Genomic DNA, 21878 nt, shown 5'->3' with positions numbered 1-21878 from the left:
GCTGGAGGGGCTCCGGAGCGGGCTCTCCCTTTCCTGGCAGCCTCCCCGCAGCCGCAGGCCTGCCCGCATTGCCAGCAGCCTTGTTCCGCACGCTGTGCCCGCCGGGCCGCCTCCCCCGGCCCCCGCAGCCCCGGCACAGGGCGGCCCGGCTGAGGCACCGGCAGCCCGCAAAGGGAACCGGGCCCGCAAAGGGAACCGTCGGGAGAGAGAACGCCCTGCCGGGATGGACCCAGGGCTGCCGGCAGGGATGGAGCAGGGGACGAGAGGAGGGATGGGAGGAGGGACTGGGGCAGCGATGGAGCCCGGGCTGGAGCCGGGTACGGAGGCCGGGGATGGAGCCGGGGATGGAGCCGGGAATGGACCCGGCGATGGAGCCCGGGAATGGAGGCCGGCATGTAGCCGGGGATGGAGCCGGGGCGCGGCCCGGCCCGGCCCAGCCCAGCCCGGCCCAGCCCAGCCCAGCCCAGCCCAGCCCAGCCCGGCCCCATCCCGGCCCCGCCCCGCGCGCCGAGACCCCGCCCCCGCCCCGCCCGCGCGCTGACTCGCCCGAGCTGCCACGTCTGCCCGCTGACGTCACCCCCGGCCGGTGCCTCCCGGCCAATCAGCGACGTCGGCCGCCGCTCCGAGCCGACGGGGCCGAGGGAAGAAAGGCCGGCTATCGCGCATGCGCTGCCGCCGCCGCGGTGGCCGCCGGGAGAGCAAGTCCGCAGGAGGGGGCGCGGCCGGGAGGAGGCGGCGGCGCGGACTCGGTTTCCCGTCGCGCCCCTCGGCCGCCCCCCGGCCATGTAAGCGCTGCTCGGCGAGCGGCCGCCCCGTTTCCTGGTCGGGCTCCGGCGGCCATTTTGGGCTGAGGCGCAGCGCGGAGGCCGCGGAGCGGGCGCGGGCGGACGGGCCGAGCCGAGCGCCGGGCGATCGCGGCTCCCTCGGACCAGCGCACCGCGGAGCGCCTGCCTCGGCGGCGGGAGGTGCCGCCGCACCGCCCCCTCACAGCGCGCTCGCCGTCCCTCGGGCCGCGGGCCCCACGGACATGTCCAGCATGAACCCCGAATAGTGAGTGCGGGACGGGGCGGCCCCGGGGCCGCGCTGGGGGCGCCGCGGGGCGCGGGGGGACCGCGCTGGGCCCGCGAGTCCGAGGACCCGCGCCCCCCCTCCCCCCGGTGCCCGCGGAGCCGCGCTCGGGCCCGAGCGGCGGCGGGGGAGGAGGAGGAGGAGGAGGGTGGGGGGCGGGAGGCAGCGCGGCCGCCCGGGGGTGGGTCCTTCGGGGCCGGGGGGGAACGGGGGCCCTGCGGGGAACCGGCATCCGCCGCCCCGGCACCGCCGTGGGGCGCAGCCGCGGCGATTTTCCCGAAGCTCGGGAAGGCACGGCGAGGCCTGGACTCCAACAAGTGACCGGGGGACACCGGCGCCCTGTGAAAGCCGATCCCCCGGCCGGCGGCGGCTCCGTAGCCAGGGGTCCACCCTTCGCTTTAGCTGCAAGTCATGTGTGTGTCACATGGCTCTTGCAAAACACTTCTTGCCTATGTAGATTTTGCAACGCTGTGACTCGATAATAGAACGCTCTTGGGGCTGTTTCCAGCTGAAATAGCGCTTGCTGAGAAAGCCTGGTGATGACACGAGCGGTTTTTGGGGGGGTTTGCGTGAGTGTGGCCTTTTCCTTTAGCTGGCCTGCTCGGGAGTTGGGCTGTCTGAGCTCTGTTCCCAGGGGTTGGCCCTGTTCTGGAAACTCGGGGAGCTGTGTCCTGGCCACCAGGCTGTCGGGAACAATAAACTTTATTTTGTTCCAGATTTTCTTGTGTGAGTTAGAGGAAGGGCTTAAGCTTAATTTAGAAAGTTAAAAAAATCAGCTGCTGTGTTTCCAAGTCTTCAGCCTTGTAGGGTGTGTTTAGGATCCTTCCACTGTGTTTAAGATCCTTTCACTGATGCTGGCTTTGCTGGCACCCCAGTTTGGGGTGGTGAAGCCCCTGTCACCTCTGATGCCACTGGAGTGGCTCTGGTACTAAAACTCACGTGTGGTGTGACGTTGCTGCTCTGGATATCCATGGAAGCTGCTCTTGGAAGGCACCCACAATTTTGTTCTCTCAGCTCCTAACTCGTGTGGCCATGGCTCCTGTGCTCTCAGCTTACGTCAGTGGGTTCGTTGCAGGCACTGTGAGTCCATGAAAATCACCTGAGGAGCAAACAAGTAGTCATCGGCTAGTGAGGGAGCTGGTGACACCCAGGAGGTACAGCCAGGAACTCGAGTTACATCTTGGCAAGATGACATCACAAACTTGCTCCTGTAGCTTTGGGAGACACCAAAACAGTAACTGGAGGTGGGCAGTGGATGAAAACCCAACAAACTGCTGGTGCCCCATGGTCCTAATGGCTCTCAAGAGTTAATTTATCTTGCAGGCTGTTGAGTTCTGTAGTGGGAAAGCTGCCTCAAAAGAGTGTTAGGCCACTGAGAGAAATGAGTTGGAGGGGCTTTTTCCATAGATTTTTTTGCCTTTCATGCAGTCCATCAGCTCTAGACTGATGCAGAGGGTGGTTCCCTGCAGCGAGGTACTGAGTGCTGAGGTCAGTGTTTTCAGAGACTCGTTCTTGGTCCTGGTGGTGAGCACGGCTGAGTTCTTGAAAGTGAAACAAAGAGGAGAAGCTGGAGTTGGACGTTAACTCGAAGTGTTAAATTGCCACTTCCTGAGAGGGTGGTGTCAGCAGGATGAGGGGAGGAGATGGGAAGGGTGTGGTGAGAGGGACAGAAAATACCTGTCAGTGTGATGTGTGTACTTGGATCCCTGTTAAAACAGGAATAAGGTTTAAGGGATTATGACATTGCTGCTTCTGTTCCCTGTAAAGAGATACCTCCATTTACCCTCTCAGAAGTGCCTTGCCTATAATGTAAGACATTCTCACTTCCCTATCACAGCCTCAGATCAGGCTGCAGCCCCAAATCCTCTCTCCTGGGCCAGAACTCAATCAGAAGTCAGTGGCATAGCTAGTTAAAATTCCTAACTAAAGGCCTACTTCCTTCAGCTTTCCTGATAAAGCTACAGGGTTAGATTTGCTTGTGCAAAGGTTTGAAGGGGAGTTGTGCTTCTGAGAGCTTCCTTGGGGTTTCAGGGCTGTGGGACAGCCCAGTGGACTGTTAGTTTTTAGATTGAGTGAAGGAGCTGAAGAGGGGTGGATGTGATTCTAGAATCAGTGTTTGGAAGCTGAATTCTGAAAACATCTGCCCACCCAGCACTGGGATGTGCTCGCTGTGTCCCTCCCTCCCTGCCGGTGTTTGAGTGAGCAGAATGTCAATATTGACTCTGTTGTGACTAGATCGTGTCAGGTTCGGCATTTCCTGCCCTTGGGCTGCTTGCATGGAGCACAAACACGCTGGGGGTGCCTGGCAGAGCAGCCAGGTGGGATCAGGAGTTAATCTCGATCAGATCTGGGTTCTGCCTGGACCTTGTTCTAGGTACCTTCCAGCACAGGTGAGGAAGCTCAGTGGGTTTTGGAGCAAATCTTGGGGGGCATCTTCCTGCATTCTGCAGAAGTGCTTGGGAATACCAGAGAGGTGGGTTTCAGTCTTGGCTGATGGTGGTTAGTAGGTGACAATTGAGTGACAGCTCCTAGGCTGCTGGAATAATCTGGAAGTGTTTGTGTTGTAACCTTTCTAACCAGCAGTCTGCCATGCCAAGTGGCATCATGTCTGCTGGATTCTGTTTGCTTACACAGACAGAGTGTGATCAGAGTGACAGTCGTGCACCTCTTCACCATGTCTGGGGTGGTAGCACCAAGAGTGGGGCTCGAGGCTGCTGTGAGTACCTGTTTACAGTGAACCTGCAGCTGCCATCAGTGATTGAAGCCAATTCCAGCAGTTCTTGTTGCAGACAGGTGACTAACTAGCCTTGTCTGTTTTGGCATAAAACCTTCCTGGCATTTAAAAAATCCCCACATGCCTCCTTATACAAATTAGATAAACAGCACTATCTTAGGGGCCCACAGATCCCTTGTTCCACACAGCTTTGGCCAGATCTGTCCTCATCTTGATTTGGAGGTGCCTTTTTTTTTTGTTTTGTTTTTTGGCAAGAGGCAGTTACATTTAACATCTTTGTCCTTTATCTCTGTGGCAAGAGGAAGTTATGGGGAGGATTTGAAAGCCTCACTCTTACTCACCATACCCACCTGCCTTGCTGCACATGCTCTTCCAGTGTGCTCTTGTAAAGGACCCAAGGATGACTGGCTTATGTAAATGGTGAGAAATAATTGAATGATTAACCTGAATTCCCACTGTCTCCCCAGGAGCGTGGAGAGGGCTGTGCTGCACAGCTCAGCCAGCTTTTTGAAGGCTCCCTAAACCAGAGGAGCTGATGAGTTTTACGCTTCCAGATTTAAAGAGCAAAATTCAGTGGCTTCAGGAGTGTTTGTGTGGCTCTTCAGGAGTAAATACCAAATAACATGAGTGGCTTGTTGGATGCATTGCTACAGTTGCACCCCTTTACCAAATATTCTATTGGTGTAGCTCAGCCTAGAAATAGGCTTCTGCAAAGTTTTATAGCTCTTCAAAATTTTATTTGATTTAAACTGTTGCTGTCCCCAAGAGCTGTGTCAAGCATCACACTCTAACAAACTGCACATTTGGTTCTTATGGCCCTAAATAGGCACCTGCTATATTTTAAAAGGTCTTGGGAGCTGTATATTTTAAAACTTTAAGCTCTACTTGGGAAGGAAGGCACTACAATATTGGAATATGGATTGCTCTAAAAAATTGAAACCCTAAGTTCCCAGAGTCTTACTTACACTATTCCCAAACTGATGAAAGTCTTGCCACCAAAATAAGTTTTTGTGACACAGCACCTGTTTCTAAGGTCAGAGGCAGAGCTAACTCAGTGAAGGCTTTCCAGCTGTGCACCTGGTGCTGGCCCTGGTTTGGGTGGGGCTGAGGCAGGTGCCTGAAGACCACTGTGTGTCTCTGTGATTCTGGAAATACTGCAGCCCAAAGTGAGGGGACAGCTAAATAGCAAAGATACCAGCTTCAGTGCTTAAGGCTTCTGAGGTCTCATTGTGTTAGCTCAACATCTGTTCTGCATGCCCACTGTTACTGCTCTTGTTTGCTGCTGAAGGGTGAGAGATCCAATGGGGAGGCTTGGCTGGGAGCTGCTCGTAGCACAAGGAGTAGCAGAGGAAGAGAAGTTTTCATGTTTGGGGCCTGGGGAAACCTGGATTACTCTTGGAAGCAAGTGGAAGTTTTTAAGTGGATCTCAGACCCACACCTGAAGCCTTACCTCTATCAGGAAGGAGTTACTTTTTCCATTAATTTTACTGAAGGCAATACAGTGCTAATATTCTTGTTTTAATATTCTCAAGGGTATTATAACATGCTACAAGCTGTCAGTAATAATTTGACTTCAGGGTTGCTGAAAATTCTCTTTGTAGGGAACTGAGCAACACGAACTTCCTGCTGGAGTTGGAAGGAGCTGAGTGAAAGCTGAGGCACAGTGGTGGGGGGGAAGGCAAGGCAAGGTGTAACAGTGGAGCAGGTCCTGGAGCCCTCATACTTTACTTTGCTCTCCAGGTTGCAGAGTTTCTCCTGTTATTGGGGGTGAGAAGTTTTCTGGTCTGTAGTGGTGCTTCAGCCACCTCGGAGTACTGAGATGTGTGGGTTGTGGGGTGATGTACCTTAGGTCCCCTGAACAGTTGGGGTTTGTTGTCATTCTCCTAAAGCCATCTTGCCTTGTGGTAGTACATGACTTGACAGGTGGAGTGGTGAATTCTGTGACTGTAAACTGCTAGGTATCCTTTGACTTTTTTTGTCCATCCCTTTAGTGCTTTTAGCTGTACATTTTTAAGGATTGGGTTATTAGTTGCTACATTTAGCACTTCTGACTGGTCTCTAGCCTTGGCAGGAGTGCTGCAGAGACTGGAGGTTCCAGCTGGGTGTGTTCTGCAGCCTGGGCCCAGGCAGGTGAGAGGCACTTGAGCAGGAGTGGTGAGAAGCTGGCTTGGCCGTCTGCTGGGCTGTTATCAGCTGGGCATGGATGCAGTTTCCTGCCTGGATTCCTGCCAGCCAGCGGCAGTGGCAATTCTAGGGAATAATAGATGGGACAGTGCACTTCAGGCACTCCACATGTCTTTAATCTTTACCTCCCCTTGCTTAAGGAGACATAGAAATATGGCTGTTGTGATTAAGTGAGAAGAGGACTTTGTCCTGGGCTGTTACAGGGCCGAAGAGTTGTCAACTGAGAATGAGTTAGTGTAGTACTTGGGAAGCAAAATAACTTGTGTAAGTGGTGGGTTGTTATTTTTCTGTTAATTGCTCTCTAGCATGAAATTTCCCCATTAGTCTTAGGACTAACACAAAACCTCATATTTTGCCAACAGTGAAATCTTCTCTACTCTTTGAAGTGTAAATATAGGCTGGTCGGTGACTCTGTGCTTATTCTTTAATGTTGGGAAAACTCAGCATTAAGCACAAGATTTGTCAGTTCTTGCAGTGTATCTTGAGAATTACTGATACCACACCTGGCATCCCCCAGAGATGTATCCTCATCTGGAAGTGACTTGAGCTTTGCTTTAATTCCTGGAAGGCAGGTGTGGTATTGGTCACCAGTCATAGTCTGTTGTGGAAGATGGGTATTCAGTTGTGCTGTTGCATTCTGCTGGAACTAAAGATGAGTAACTTGCACTGAGGAAAGAAATGGCTGCATTTGGCAGCTCCCTGGTGTTGGTGAAGCTGGGCAGTGGAATCAAACCCTGGGTCCAGAGAAGCAAAGACAATGGCCCTGGAGGGCAGCAGGCTGTTAGCACCTCCTGTGTGTCACCAAGTTCCTCAGCCAGACAGGGGGGCTTGCATTCACTTGCAGGCACGGTTTCCATCTCAGCCAGACCACAAAGGCTGAGGTAGGACTGTGCTACTCCTGCTGACAGTGCCTCTCTTATCCTCAGAGTAACTTCCCAGGGAGGTGAGTTCCACACAACAATGCTGTGCCCAGAGCAGCTACCTCATACTTCCCTTACCGAGTAAATTGTGAATTTCTAAACTGAATAGAGTTGTAGGTGATTTCCCTAGCAGTGAATTAATTTACTCATCTCAAAAGTCATATTATACTGGCTGTGAGGAACTTCTTTCTTGACAGTGTTTTTCATTAAGTGACCTAATTTTTTTTTTTCCTTCTGCAGTGACTATTTATTCAAGCTACTTCTGATTGGAGACTCCGGTGTTGGGAAATCTTGCCTTCTACTTAGGTTTGCAGTAAGTGATCATGCTTGGAAACTGTGTAAAAGAGCTACTTAGCAAGAGCTTCCCTTCAGGTAGCAGGGATGTTGTCTGACAGGCCTGGTAATACCCAAGAATAATTGTAGTATTGCAAACTCCTCCTGTCTTTTACATTTGCCTCTATCTGATGTAATTGTTTCACTAAATTGGAAAGAAATAATCAATATCAAATATCAATAATATGTCCAGCTAAGATTAATTCTAATTTTCCTGTTACTTGAGAACGAGGTACCTTAATTTAACTTCCGTCATTACACTAGTGGTAGAATGCTGAGGATGGAAGGAATTCTGGGAGTGTGCCCTTAGGAATGAGGAGTACAGACCTTGATCAGTTACTACTTGATAAGAACATTTCAAGCAGATGAAGTTTGATATCTGCAGTAAAAAGACCTACCAGTTGTTTAGTCAGAGAAGTAATGTAAATAATACTCTAGGAATAATAAGGCCTCCTGCTTTCTATAGGGAATGTTAAAATTGCTGGTGAGCTGTTCTGGCTCTAGTTTCCCTGTCAGCAAGGAAATGTAAAATGGGTTTGACAGCTCTTGGTAGAAAAAGCTGAAGTCCAGTGAACTTATCTGTGTCTGTGCCAAAGGTCGGCTTTCCGTGTCCCTGGGAGGAGAGGAGGGAAGCAGGATATGGGGCATGAACTCAGAAACTTGAGTGTGGCACTGCTGCAAGATGATGGCTTTGTTTCCACAGCCTGAGCAGTTCCTCTGGGCACCTCTGCAACGAGCCTGTTGTACCTGGAATTATTAATGTGAATTAACAATTGGTGTGTACACACAGCCTCAGTTAAAGCCATTGTGGCTGATGTTGGTAGCAGGACAAACAGTAGGAGGATGTCACCTGCTCTGCTCACAGGAGGGAGGCAGTGGGTTGGAAGTGACACCACAGCTGGAGCAGTGCTCCCAGAGTGGTCTAACCTGCTTATCTTGCAGATACTTCTGAATTAATTTTGGCTTCATGTGAATAATCCACCTTTTCCTTCTTGATAGCTAACTGAAGTTTGTGCTGTGTTATCTGATGTTTCTGCAGCTGAGTAGCCTTTTCCTTTTGAGATGTGTTTTTCCAACCAAACTGTTTTACCCTGACAGAAGGAATTAGCACAGCATACCACACCTGTGTTTTCTTGCTGCTGTAGGTTAAACTTCTTCAGGCTTTTCAGACATACCCTTTGGAGTACTGAAATGCTAAGGAAACAAATGTCATGTCATTCTTATTCTTCCTTGGATGTATTACCTAAGATGTCTTCCATTCGCAGCCCAGAGGAATCCCTTGCTTTTTGTGATACCTACTGGTTGCATAAAGCCTTTTGTGGCACATTGTGTGTGAAGTTGTACCCTTTGGGTACTTTAGGAGTAGAAACCTCCTTCATGCTGACAAGCTGACAGTCACTAGAAGGTAGCAAAGACTGACCCAGCAGTTTCTGTGTGCCTTGAGGCCTGTTGGAGACTGCAGTCAGGTCCCTGCAAGCTGCTGAGGCAGTGCCTTCCCTCCTGCATCGACACGGGCTGCAGAGCAGAGGCCTCAGCACGAGCACTCCAGCTGTAACTCTAACCTGCCTTAGCAACCAGCTGCAGCAGCAGAGCATCTGACACTCAGGTGGGACTGAGGCAGCCTCTGACTTGTTCTAGGTAGCTGCTATGTAACACAGATCAAAAGCCATCAAAGGAAAATAAAAATGTGATGTGTTTCAATAACTTGAGTGGCTGTTCTAAGTAGCCCTTCAGTCTGCTACCATGAGCAAAGACTGTTTTTTACACTGCAGCTCACAGGGACTTGACACTACAGGATTTCCAGAAAAGAGGCTTTTTTTGACTGGTTCTGATTAGTGCTTTTAAAAGCTGCAGAATTTTTGAAAAGTAAATACTTGGTGGAAATGCTTGGCCACCTCCTGGACTTTGCCATGAGAGATCAGGCTGGTTTTACAAGGAAATTAAATTAAGTACCTTTGTCTGACTGGTGCATAATGAAGTAGGTGACTGCAGAAGAGGTGCAGCTGCCTTGACTTACGTTCACTCTCTCTCCTAGGATGACACGTACACAGAAAGTTACATCAGCACGATTGGTGTGGACTTCAAAATCAGAACTATAGAACTAGATGGGAAAACAATCAAGCTTCAGATAGTAAGTAGTATTTCTCAACTCCTGTGTGCTTCAGTCTCTTGGAGCACAAGTTATATCCACAGCTACTGGTGGTCATTTTGTACTTGAAAACACTTTGAAATACAAGGGGTATTTTCCCTGTTCCAAGAGGCGAGGCAGTTTTTTGCAAGACTTACCTGTCCCTAAAGAAGGGTGCTCATTATCAAGGCCTGGAAGAGGAGATTCTGTGCTGAAGTGCTCCCATATCAAAACTGGTGTAGTTCTGCAGTATTTTGCCAGGATTTGTGTAAGTGCAGGAACACCCCACAGTTGTCCAAGATGCCTGAATTCCACAGCAGCTGTTACTACCAGGCTGCTGCACTGTCTTAAGTGCTGGAAACTGCTTTTGTTGACCTGAATGGAAAAACTGACACAAAGGCTTGTAACTGGCCTGGCTGCCTTAGCACTGGGCGATGTTTTCTGGTTATGCTTTTGGCCTTTCACTTGGAATAAACAGGGGAAGAGACTTGGCAATTCTTTAATCTTGAAGCACTCTAGAAGGGTGACTGGTGTGATGAAATCTAATATCTGTGCAAGGTCAGACAATCCTTGTCAGCCACTGCTTCCAGCTCAAGCTGAGGCTCTCAGGACTTGAAGGCAATGACTCAGGGATTCAGTGTTGTGGAGCAGAGTCCAGCTTACAGCCAGAAGCTTGAGCTTCCAGTCTCGAATGTAACTGTCCAGAGTACAGAGCAGCCTACTAGGAATGCTGTTACTGCTGAAGTCTGTCTGTGAAGTCTGTTTTTAATACACAGCCAGTGCTATTCTTGACACAGCTCCAGGGAGAGAAATGTTTGGGTGAGTCCTGCTCCTGATCTGGGTGGGAGAAGAAGTCAAGTGCCTTATGTCCTTTTTTAACTTTCCCAGCAGGAGAAGGGAATCAAGTTTGGTTGGAGTTGTTGCCTTTAAATACCTTTGCTGAAGCCTGTGTGCCAAGAAAGTTGAAGGGAGTGGTCATGTTAGAGACCTGCAGCTCTCTGACCTTATTCCTAGCAGGTTTTCAAGTCCTGGCTTGTGTTTGCTCTTCTAACCATTGAACCATGGCTTCTTCATGGGTCAAAGCTGCTTAATGTTTTCCCCAGAGAGATCTCTTGACTACACTTGGCTGAAACCAAACAAATGAGCACTTTAGAAAAGTACGTACAGAGCGTAATTCTCAGTTAAAATGTGTGATCTCCTCGAATCCTGTTTGGTGTGTACAGCTTCAGGGCCCCTGCTGTGGCTGTGGTTGCAGTGGGATGGCTGCTCTGCTGAGCTGTTTCTGGAAGCTGCTGTGAGCACTGCTGAGCCACGCTGCAGGAGCTGACCCTGTCACTTGCCTTGCAGTGGGACACGGCGGGACAGGAGCGGTTCCGGACTATCACTTCCAGTTACTATAGAGGAGCTCATGGCATCATAGTTGTGTATGATGTTACAGATCAGGTATGTGTTAAACCTGGGCCTGCAGGGTTTCTCCAGGCTGATGAGTAAATGGGGAATTTAACAGCTGGGCACCTCATAAGGGAGACAGTGACAGAGTTCTACAGGCTGTGTTAAGGCTTTTCAAGCTAAATATATGTGTTTGCCTCTGGTTTGGCAGAAATAAAACACAGAAATAAAGAGAGCAGTGGGATTTGTGGCTCCTAAGCAATTGTATCTTAGGCTTAACCTAAAACGTGGTGAACAGGTAACTAATTGTCCTGTGTGAATACCTCTCACCTTGCCTTTGGTGGCAGGAAATCTGAGTTACTGATGGAAATTGTTGAAAGATTTCTGAATGTACTTGAACTGTGGTCTGCAGTAAAGACTGGCATTTGGAACAAAAAATTGCCAGCCTGGGTGCAAGATACAACTGAGCCAGTGTTTTCTCTGAAAGGATCTCTGAAGAACTGGTGCAGTTGTTTGAAAGGCACTTGGGAAGTATAGGGTTTCCTGAATTAATAGAAAAAGAACACTTGTGTTCAGCCACTAACTGGAGTATCAGTCCAGCATTTCTGGAGTCAGAGGTTGTTCCAGCATATCTGCAACAAGGTGGCTTGCATCTAACACCTGATGCTTAGTAAATATGTGGGATGCATCCAGTTTCAGCTGTGTGCCACATCTCTTATCTCTGCTACAAGAGGAGGAAGAAGAGCCCCAGATGGTAGAAGATGTAGAATATTCAATATATGGAGCAGGGAAAAATTACAGGGGGAAGAGTGCAGGAAGGGCTGACTGTGTAGGGCTGAGAACAGGAGCTGGGTGGCCCCTGTGGCGACCAGCCTGTCCCAGGGCCGTCAGGGGAGTTGGACAGCATTGGAGAGTCCTTTCCCATGGTTGTGACTCTATCATATGGATTCATCACATGGATAAGTGCAGTGCCTCATACTCTTCCCTGGTCATGACCAAAGGGATAGTGCTGAACTTTCCCCTCCATCAAGGGCCTTGCTTACAGTTCTCTTATCTTGTAGGAGTCTTTCAATAATGTCAAGCAGTGGCTGCAGGAGATAGATCGCTATGCCAGTGAAAACGTCAACAAGTTGTTGGTGGGGAACAAGTGTGATCTGACCACAAAGAAAGTAGTAGACTATACAACAGCAAAGGTATGTTGGGACTCGTGGGTTTGCTTGGCTGAGCCCCTGCTCTGGTTTGTCATGCACAGAGGTGTCCTGGTGCCACAAATGGGGGCAGTTTAATGACCTCCTGCCCTGCAACTCATCCTTAGACTGGACATGGGGTGTGGGGTGGGATTCAGGAACTTGTGAGTTATCCAGTGATGCTCCAGGAAATGAGGTATGAACCTGCATATGAGCTTACTGTTCACTGTTTCTCAATTTGCAGGAATTTGCAGATTCTCTGGGAATTCCATTTTTGGAAACCAGTGCAAAGAATGCCACAAATGTAGAACAGTCTTTCATGACCATGGCTGCCGAGATTAAAAAACGAATGGGCCCGGGAGCGACAGCTGGTGGTGCAGAGAAGTCCAATGTTAAAATTCAGAGCACTCCAGTCAAGCAGTCTAGTGGAGGTTGCTGCTAAAACTTGCCTCCCCCCTTTTGTCTCACAACAATGAATTTGCAATCTGAACCCAAGTGAAAAAAAAAAATTTGCCTGAATTGTACTGTATGTAGCTGCACTACAACAGATTCTTACCGTCTCCACAAAGGTCAGAGATTGTAAATGGTCAATACTGACTTTTTTTATTCCCTTGACTCAAGACAGCTAACTTCATTTTCAGAACTGTTTTAAACCTTTGTGTGCTGGTTTATAAACGTGTAATCCTTGTTGCTTTTCCTGATACCAGACTGTTTCCTGTGGTTGGTTAGGATGTATTTTTGTTTTGATGTTTCTATTGGCATGTTTAGATGTCAGGTTTAGTCTTCTGAAGATGAAGTTTAGCCATTTTGTATCAAACAGCACAACAGTGTCTGTCACTTTCCATGCATAAAATTTAGTAAGATATATGTAAGATCTGATTTGCTAGTTCCTTCTTGTAGAATTATAAATGGAGAGATCACACTATCTGATTAATAGTTTCTTCATACTCTGCATATAATTTGTGGCTGCAGAATATTGTAATTTGTTGCACAATATGTAACAAAACTGAAGAAATGTTTAATAAATATTGTACTTATTGGAAGTAATATCAAACTGTATGGTGATAAATATTGTCTTAATTTGTATGGCTAAGGGGGAAATCAGGCTTGCATTGTGCACAAAACAACATATCTGTGTGTGCAGCCATGGCTCTCAGACCTTCCCTGCAACTCGCCCAGTGACTGTGGCCCCAAAGCCTGAGCTGTCATGGTGCTCAAGGCACGAGTGCTGTACCAGAAACACCCAGCCAAGGTTCATGAGGCATAATGCACTCTGAATGTACAACAGTTCCCTAACTTAGTCTTGGAACTTAATTTATTTCTCAAGGACTCTTGTAGGGAATTCCCGTCAGCTTTGCATAGCAGGGGAGAGAACAGTGTTTTCCTAACATGAATGATTTCAGCGAAACCTTGAGGAGGTATGACTTTCTACCAGTATATTATGTCTTTTCTATATACTGTTAATTCCATCCTCTTTTAATCAGTACCTTCTGACTTAGTGCAACAGCTTAGCTTCTATCCCTTCTGCAGCGAGGCAGCAGGAGGGTGACATGGGGAGAGCAAGGCCCCCACCATACTGTTGCTCAAAGTAGGCGCTTTCTCAAACAATTTGGAACTAACCAGCAGCCAAGAGGTTTTGGATGGTGTGTGATTCTTTGTACAGAGCTAATCAAATCATTAGTGCCTGATGTCTAGCTAAAAGCCACAGGAAAGCTAGCCTATAACACTTCCTATACATGTAAAATTGTTCAGCTTTATCTAAACTCAAATGTTCAGCCTATTCTGTAAATAGTCTCATGTTTGAAAGACCATGTAACATTCCCCTAGTAGTAAATACACCCTGTGATAGTAAAAATATAGCCTAGGTATGTTGTGAGGTATAAACTAAAACTGGTGCAAATATCCTCTGATTTTTTTTTTTTTGGGGGGGGGGGTGACTTTGGCTAACAGCTTTCTTCAACATAGTTGCATAAATCAACAGGCAATTGTAATACATAAAGTATTGTCATGGTTAAGTTGAACTCTTCCACTTGAGACCTTCACAATAAAGTGATGTGCTTTCTAGTAGAGATGTGCTTGTTGGTATAATTCATTATAAATATGACCTGCTGCTCCTCAGGAGCAGGAGGAGCAGTGAGTGCTGCTGAGATCAGGAAGTGAAGCAGAAGGAGGTGTGTTGAGGGTAAAACATCTTCCCTGCAGAGAGTGCACAAATGAACTTCAATGTCGAGATGCCTGCTACATACTATCCAAACCAATGTTAATATATACAGTAATAAAAGCATTGCAAAACCAGTTGGGCTACACCAGGTGTTTGGTGGTTCTTTGTTTCCCCCTCAGTGTCACCAGTGGGTCACTGGGCCGGTGCTGTTCTGTGCTGAAGCCTGGGCTTGTCAGGCTGAGCTGTGTGATGAGGGCAGAGCAGGCCTACACCTCCTGGGAAAAGGCACTGTTGTTTCTTACCTGTGAGCTGAAATATTGAATATTTTTGCCACAATGGGCCATAAAAATTTGCCCTTCAAGCCAAGGATGTAGGAGATGGGAGAATACCAACCCTCCCCCACAAACCCCAATGAATTATTTGCTGTAACTGCTTCAGTTTAACTTTGCTTTCACCTTCTACTTGTACAGAACAGAAACTTCTCTCTGTTCTGTTCATAGGAATGGGAGGAAATCATTGTGTTCTTGTGCAGAATACATCACTGCCGTTCAGGTTAAAGGTTAATTAAAGCCAAGTACCAACATTCTGTAATTTTTTTGGCCACTTACCTTATGCTGTTTCAGAGCTGCCCTTTTTCTGTTGGGGAAAGGGTGTGGAAACCCTTGATGAATGTTCTCAGCAGTGACTTAACTGCAGTAGCTGGAAGGGGGGAAGGCACAACTTCACCCCAGGAAACCAGCACAGCACTAACCCCCAGCTCCTGCCAGCAGCAGGTTACACAGAACCTGGCTCCTCCCTGCCTGAACTCCCTTGTTTATTATTTTATTTGGATTCATTATTACAGCTTTTTGTGTTTATGAATAACAAAATTGAAAGTTAAGTAGGCTCTGCTTCAGCAGGGAGTGGTAATTATAAACAGGCCTTGAGTTTGCTCCCAAGAACCAGAAGGAGTTGCTATTTCTTGGCTTCTCACACCTATTTTTGACGAGCATAAACAAACCATGAGAACAGGGCTATTAAAATCACACGGCTTTACTTAGCGAGCGCACGGCACACTATGGATTGCTCAGTTAAAAAACTTCCTGACATTTTGCTAACACAGAACAGCCCACTTCAATAAAAAAGGGAAGCTATTAAAAAAAAACAAACCAGAAAAGGCCAGCTGTACATTCCTTACACAACTCTGGACATCCCAGCACACCTGCTGTATGGAGCACCTTTCTCAAGCCATGGCACAAACCCAGGCTGCAATCAGCCCCATGGGCAACTGGACACAGATTTTGGCATCTCTGGAGAGGTGATGGAGGTGGTTTGGTGCTTGCTGCAATTCTTCTCAGCCCTCCTGAGATGGGCTAACGCAGCCTAGGTCTGACAGAGGCAGCACCTGAAATAAAGTGAGGTGTTTGGTGCTGTGCTTTGCCTGAAGTCTGACAAAGAAAGAAAGCCCCATGCTCTATTCCCCCATCTCACCAGTGCAGAGGGTACAGCTGGGTAGAGGCAGCAATTCAAAAACTACAACAAACCAAACACTACTTAAGACACTGTTTTTCTCAGAGGCTGGCACCCTTGAAACACTTGCCTCCAGTTTTCTTTGAAATTAGAAGAAATAAGCAAACCAGGTTTCCAGCCCCTATACCTGAAATCACTTGCTTCCCTTCCCCACCATTATGCTGCAACCAGAATGTTTCTGAGAAAATAAAAAACCAGAATGTATCCCCTCCTCATCTCCCCTGTGCTGTGCAAGGGATCTGGGCAGAGCAGGTGTCTGTGCTGGCCTGCTGCCATCCCCCAGTCCTGAGTGACAGGGACCTGCCTGCCCAGTCCCTGCGGAGCTGCCATCGCTCCCCTCGTGCTCTTGGGTTTCATCAGCTGGTTCACCCTGCCACGGTTAAACACGACCAGGCATCTATTTTGAGTCTCCCTGCTGCCTTCTCAGGCTTCCCAAACAGAATCAAAGGAGTAACAATGGAGGCTGATGTTTGGTGTTTGCTAATTGGAGAGTTTCTCTTGCTGTGCTTCCTCCCATCTGTGCCTCTGCCGCCAGGCTGCTTTGCCCCAGCTTACCCAGGGAGCAGCCGTGTGCTGCAGCCCCCGTGTCCTGCCCCGCGTCCCTGCCCCGCACGGGGCCCACAGCAGCCAGCAGGGACTGGTACAGGTGCTCTGCGTGGCTTTCCAGCTCCTCCGACTGTTTGGCAATCAGAGCCAGCGTGTCCTTCAGAGCTGGAAAGCAAAAATGCCTGAGTGGAGGTGACAGGACTGCGATAATTCAGTGTCTGTCAGAGCTGACAGTTCTGCTGGTCCAGGCAGACTTTGGAAGGAAATCAAGTGTTAAAAATCAATAACGTGCTGTTCATCCCATCCCCACTGTGATGCAGCATTGGCAGGGGGTGGGGACTGACCCAGGAGGCTCCAGGTTCATCATGAAGATGCAGAAGTAGGGGGTCCTAGAGAAAATCTTTGGAACTGTGCAAGAAAGTCCATTCATAACGTAGCACTTGACCTCTAAAACCCCTTTGGTGACTGCAGCTACAGCCCACCCCTTAGAAATCCCTTCTTGCAAATCACCAGAGCAACCACCCTGTGTGTGCTGTGGTGCTGGCCAGGCCGGGTCAGGGATTATGGGGGGGCAGATGCTCTGGCCAGCATCACCTGTGTCCACGAGCAGCCCCACACTAGGGCTGCTCCTCACCTGGGGAATTCGATGCCATGCAGTCCAGGAGAGCCTCTCCCCTCTCCAGCACGCTCTCAGTCAGGCTCCGGTGGTCGGCCACATCCTTCCTGAACTCCTGGCATGGCAAGGAGAAGAGCAGCGTTTCTTAGGAGGGTTTTTGAAACACACACCTGTGGCAGGTTGCCCAGGGAGCAGTTTCTGCCAAGCAGGTTCCCGGTGCTCCCAAACTTGGCTTGGCAAACGCAGAGCACCCTGGACCATTCCAGTGCTGCCTGGCATCCCTCTGCTTGCTGCCTGCAGCACAGGAGAGGGGAGGACGCAGAGCAAGGGTGACACCCACCAGGTAGCGGTGCAGCGATGCCAACACGCTGTCGGCATCCGGCGAGGGTGGCACCCAGCTGCCGGTGACATCCACCACCGTGTACAGCCAGTGGATCAGCTCCTCCAGCTGGCAGCAAAACATCTGCTCAACAAAGCATAAAAAGGGGGTCACTGATCTATTTCTGCAGCAGAGACAGCGCAGGGACATGAAGAGGTGAGCCAGTGGTGTTTTGGAAAGCATCTGTTCCCTGCCTCTCTCTGACCCTGGAACACAAACATCCCTAAGCTTGGGAAACCAAGAGTCCAATGGGAAAAAGGCAAAAAAACCTTAAACTCCTGAACAGTTCCAGCAAGAATTGAGGGCCACCATGAAATGTCTGCATGGAGAGGGGCTGGAGGCTGCTAGCACCCAGGCTGAAGGAGAGGTTGGCCTCCAGCACCTCCCAGCCCAGGAGGTATCCTCATCCTCTTCACCAGAGCCATACAGTTAATTTGCAGCTGGTTCCCCCAAGGGATTGTCTCGTTCAATTAAGTGGTTTCATTTATTTTTAAAGAGTCTCGGTAAGGGATTATTTTTGTAAGATGCTGCATGAAACCCAGGGGCCTCTGCTGGCACCAAAACCAGGCTCAAGACCTGTTCCTGTTCCTCAGGAGTTTGCCATAAAGCAGTGCTTTTGTCTGGCATCACAATTTGGCATGACAAATACAGAGAATATGCTTTTAAATCAACAGAGTTATTTCCATACCAGAGGAGGAGATGAGTTTGCAGCTATGTGCATGATAACACTCCTGTGCACACAGCCTAGCATCATTTCCAAATTCGTCCCAGCACTGGGGTGGGAAGGAGATGGAGAGGAGGGTGGGAGCACAGTGCTGGGATGAATTTAATAATCCACAAAACAACCAGGAAACCCTTAGGAGTTGCTGCAGCTCCTGCCCAGTGCAGCAGCACTGCAGGACGTGTGGGCTGGGGGACCCAGCTGACATCTCCACCCAGCCCGGCCTGTGACACTGAGCCCCAGGGAAGGCAAGATGGGCTCCTGCTCCATCAGAAGGAATTATCTGCTCTGCTGAGCCCCCCTGCATAAATTACCTCCAGCTGCCAGGCAGGACACATCATGCAGAACGGGAAGCTTAAATTAATCCTGCCATAAAGACAGGCACACTTTATGCCAGATCTTCCCGGAATAAACTTTATTTCTGGTCTCAGCCTACCTTAACACACTGGATAAGGGAGTCGCTCTGCTGGCTCTTCTTTGGATGCCCCTTGACCCGTGGTTCATCCAGGCACATCCCATCCTGTGTGTCCCTGAGAGCAGCTGGCAGATGAAGCCCGCAGGGAGGATCCCTGTGGCTCCAGCCACACGATTCTGTGCTTTCCCAGCTGGGCTTTCGGGAGCTGCGGTGCCGCCACAGCCCAGCGTAACCCTCAGCATTCCCTCTGCCATCCCCACCTCTCCCTTCTTCAAAAGGAGCCAGCCTGGATGAAAGGGGCTCCTTGCTGGTGCTCTGGTGTGGAAGGTTGTGGTGGTCATGCCCAGGCATCCTTATAGTTAAGGAAAGATTGGACAAAAACTGAGCCAGTCTTTCCAGCTCCTTCAGTCTCGGAGGCAGGGAGAGAAATTCTTCATCAGTCTCCCACTCCTTCCTCAGGGGGAGCACTCGTGTGGTGGGTAAAAACCTCCTGGTGCTTTCCACCTGCCCTGTGTAGTTTGGGCTTCCTCTGGTATCCCAGCTTCTCCCATCGGCAGCAGGGGGCCCAGGGGAGCTTGGCCCAGATGATTCCACCCTTACATCCTTAGCAAAACCTCTGGAAAGGCAAGAGGAAGAACTTCCAAATGATGCTTTGGCAATAGGTGAAGGCTCAAAGCATGAGACAGCTCCTGAGCAGGCTCTTTTTCCAGGCCTCGGGGTGGAGAATCTCTCTGCAGAGGCCACAAACTCCCAAAGTCCGTTTTCTCTGCTTCCCTGAGCCTGCCCAGCTCGGCCGTAGATGCTGGTGGACCTGGACACGCCCTCAGGGGAAGTAGAAAAGCTGTCCAGACCTATTCCCGAGTCATGGAGGAAAGGCTCCGGTATCCTTCCCAGCTTGTACCTGGGCTTCAGTGGGTAAGCATAGTCCAGCAGGTCCTCGTACTCCTTGTGGGGGTTCCAGTGAGGTGAGCTGCGATCCGGAGATGGGGGCAGTGAATCCGGAATGGCACAGGCCCAGTAATCGGCTTGGCAGGAGGAGATCTCCCGGACGCGCCCCACGGAGCCGCGGTAACCGAGCAGAGCGCCGGGGGGCTCCCGCCTCTGCAGGGCCCTGCCTTCCACCCGCCATGGGCAGCACAGGTCCTGGGCAGCCGTGCTGGCCGCAGAGGGGACAGCCGTGCTGGCCGGCACGCTGCCGCACGGCTCCTCGGAGGGGCCGCTCCCTTCTGAGGACAGGGCAGAGAGGCTCAGCGCGGAGCGGCTCCGCAGGGCGCTCTCGGGGCTGGGCGGGGATTGGGGCCGCAGGAGCTCCGCCGTGGAGGGACGCGGGGACGGAGCTCCCAGACTTTGCCTCCGACGGCCAACGTGGGCATCGCGGAGGCTGCCAGCAGGGACGCTCTCCTCGGCAGAGCTGGCAGGGCTGGACACCGGGCCCCAGCCGCCTGAATCCTTCACCTGCTCAAGGGCGGGATGGAAAAGGAAAGGGAGAGAGACATGCAGGAAATGAAACATCCGGACAAAAGGGTCCTTTGTGCTGGGATATGGAGATAAAAGCCCAACCTGGACCTGCCATGAGCTGAGGCTGGAAGTGGAACCCTGTTCCCTCTGTGGGATGGCCTGCAGCTGCTCAGAGCAGGGCTTGCTTATAAGGAAAGGCATCTCAAGGGCTTGGGAAGCTGCACGGGCCATCCAGCAGCAAGAGGCTTATCTAAAGTGCACTGTCCTGAGCAAGTTCCCAGCTCTGCACTGGCAACGTGGAATGGAAGCTACAGCTTGGGTGTTGGAGCCCAAGCCCCTCCCCACCACATATCCTAGCCTAGACAGGGCACACTCTGTCTGGGAGAGATGGAAAGCCCTTGCTGGGAGAGCCCTGACAAACTCCTGGGACCCCATCTCTCCTGGGACTTCCTAGTGGTGCAGCAACACCTGCAGCTACAAACCCTCCCACCTGCAGCTACAAACCCTCTCACCTGCTGCTCTTCTGAGGAGAGGAACCAGTGGCCAACTCGACAAGGCACAGGGCCACCATCAGCAGCTCTATCCACCAACCCTTTCCCTGAGGAGTTTGTTCTCGCTCTGGGAAATCCGGGTGCAGATGCTGAAGACACGTCTGGGTGGCAGCTGGAGCCTCCGTGGGTGACATCAGTGGCCTTGTGACCGTGTCTGCTCACTGCCACCCCCTGTGTCCCTCGCTGGCTGGGCTTGGCCTCCTCTGTCCCCAGAAGGTGGTGCAGGCCCCCTGCCGGCTCCGGGAACTCCATCTCCGTGTCTGCGCCGTCCCACCGCCCATCGCCCTCGGCCCTCCCGCGCAGGGACTCCTCAGAAGGCGATCTGCCCACACCCACGGCCATCAGCACAGAGCTCCTTCCTCGGGCTCTCTGGAACACACAGCACACAGCCACGGCATCTCAGCGTCCCCCTTGTCTCCGTGCCAGGAAACCGGGCTCGCCCAATAACAAAGGGCTGAAGCAAGATCGGGGTGAGACCCTGAAATTCATAAAGGAGCATCTTGGGGCACCAGGTGGGGCAGTGGTGAGAGCAAACCCTCCCATCTCAGCAGCATTTTCTGCTTCTGAGGGTGTGACACACAGGGAAAATCTCATTCCAGCTCTGGCCATGCCAAGAACAAACCTGGGCTTTACACCAGGCAGTGATGGCCAATGTCCCCAACACTCTGTGCCCCATGAGGTCCCTGGGCTCGAGTGAGCCATCCTTAACCAGGACATGAAGCACCTCCTGGCATGGCTGAGCCCTGAAGCTGTTGGGGTGGAAAGCTGAGTGTTTTCTAAAGATACAAACCCAAAACCTTGAAGCAGAAGCCACCCAGAAGCAAGAAGCAGCTATAAAAAGTTAGAGAGGGAGGTAGGAGGCTGTAAAACTCAAACCTGGAGCTCAGCTCTGCAGCTTCTACCTCAATTCATGGAATTAACACTTTGGGAAATTAATCAATGGAAATACTGGCACTGACTGGGCTAGAGTGAGGAGCTGCTGCAGGATAACCCGTGAGCCAAATGAAGGAGACCCAACACAGCCTCCTCCAGCAGCTCCAGCCCAAACCAAGGTGCTGGCAGCAGGGAAATGCCAGCAGAGTGGTTCTGCTGGTACTCCCTCCCCAAGCTGTGCCAGCAAAGAGGCCAGCCAAGGGAGCACCCACAGCAAACTCAACTGAAATGAAATTTAAATTATTAAAAAAAAAAAAAAAAGACGCGAGAAGGAATTCCCAAACAATATTTGGAAGTGGGAAACGAGATGATACTTGCTCTCGGAAAGGCTGGATCTCCACACAAAGAGGTGGGGTTGTTGGAAAAATGTCATCAATAAATCTGCCCTTGTTTAAAAGTGAATGTGCTGTAACCAAAAGTCGGCCTCAGGACAGCTTTATTTTTAAGATGCCATGTTAAATTCAAATTTGAACATCTTTACCTCCACCAGATTTGGTGGTTTGGGTCAGGTGTCAGCCCAGTAAAAACAACTGTAAAAACCATCAAAGTTTGACCTTAAATCTGAAAAACATGCGTTAAGCAACATAAAATAAAACTCACAGGTCATGACCCATCTGTTATTTTCCTGACTGTGTGGAGGAGAGCA

At 50.4% G+C, this 21878-nt stretch overlaps 2 protein-coding genes across 2 annotated transcripts; one reads left to right on the top strand and one right to left on the bottom strand.

Moving 5' to 3' along the window:
* The first annotated feature begins 664 nt into the window (after positions 1-664).
* On the top strand, positions 665-14249 carry RAB1A (RAB1A, member RAS oncogene family). Its single transcript, XM_054290160.1, has 6 exons — positions 665-1050; positions 7147-7219; positions 9275-9370; positions 10715-10810; positions 11818-11949; positions 12188-14249. Exons 1-6 carry the CDS (start codon positions 665-667, stop codon positions 12383-12385), a joined length of 981 nt encoding a protein of 326 aa, XP_054146135.1. The 3' UTR covers positions 12386-14249.
* An 871-nt stretch (positions 14250-15120) lies between these two features.
* Positions 15121-20663, bottom strand: CEP68 (centrosomal protein 68). Its single transcript, XM_054290159.1, has 6 exons — positions 20261-20663; positions 18312-19745; positions 17116-17238; positions 16794-16890; positions 16169-16324; positions 15121-15488 (listed from the first exon to the last, which is right to left on the bottom strand). The coding sequence occupies exons 1-6, from the start codon at positions 20639-20641 to the stop codon at positions 15457-15459; spliced, it is 2223 nt and encodes a 740-aa protein (XP_054146134.1). The 5' UTR covers positions 20642-20663; the 3' UTR covers positions 15121-15456.
* Between the last annotated feature and the right edge of the window lie 1215 nt (positions 20664-21878).

The sequence above is a fragment of the Melozone crissalis genome, unplaced genomic scaffold, assembly GCF_028551555.1.
Source record: "Melozone crissalis strain CALT ecotype California unplaced genomic scaffold, PUWL_Pcris_2 ptg000081l_1, whole genome shotgun sequence".
Taxonomy (NCBI): domain Eukaryota; kingdom Metazoa; phylum Chordata; class Aves; order Passeriformes; family Passerellidae; genus Melozone; species Melozone crissalis.
Note: the sequence above shows the minus strand (reverse complement) of the source record. Positions and strands in the feature narration are given on the sequence as shown.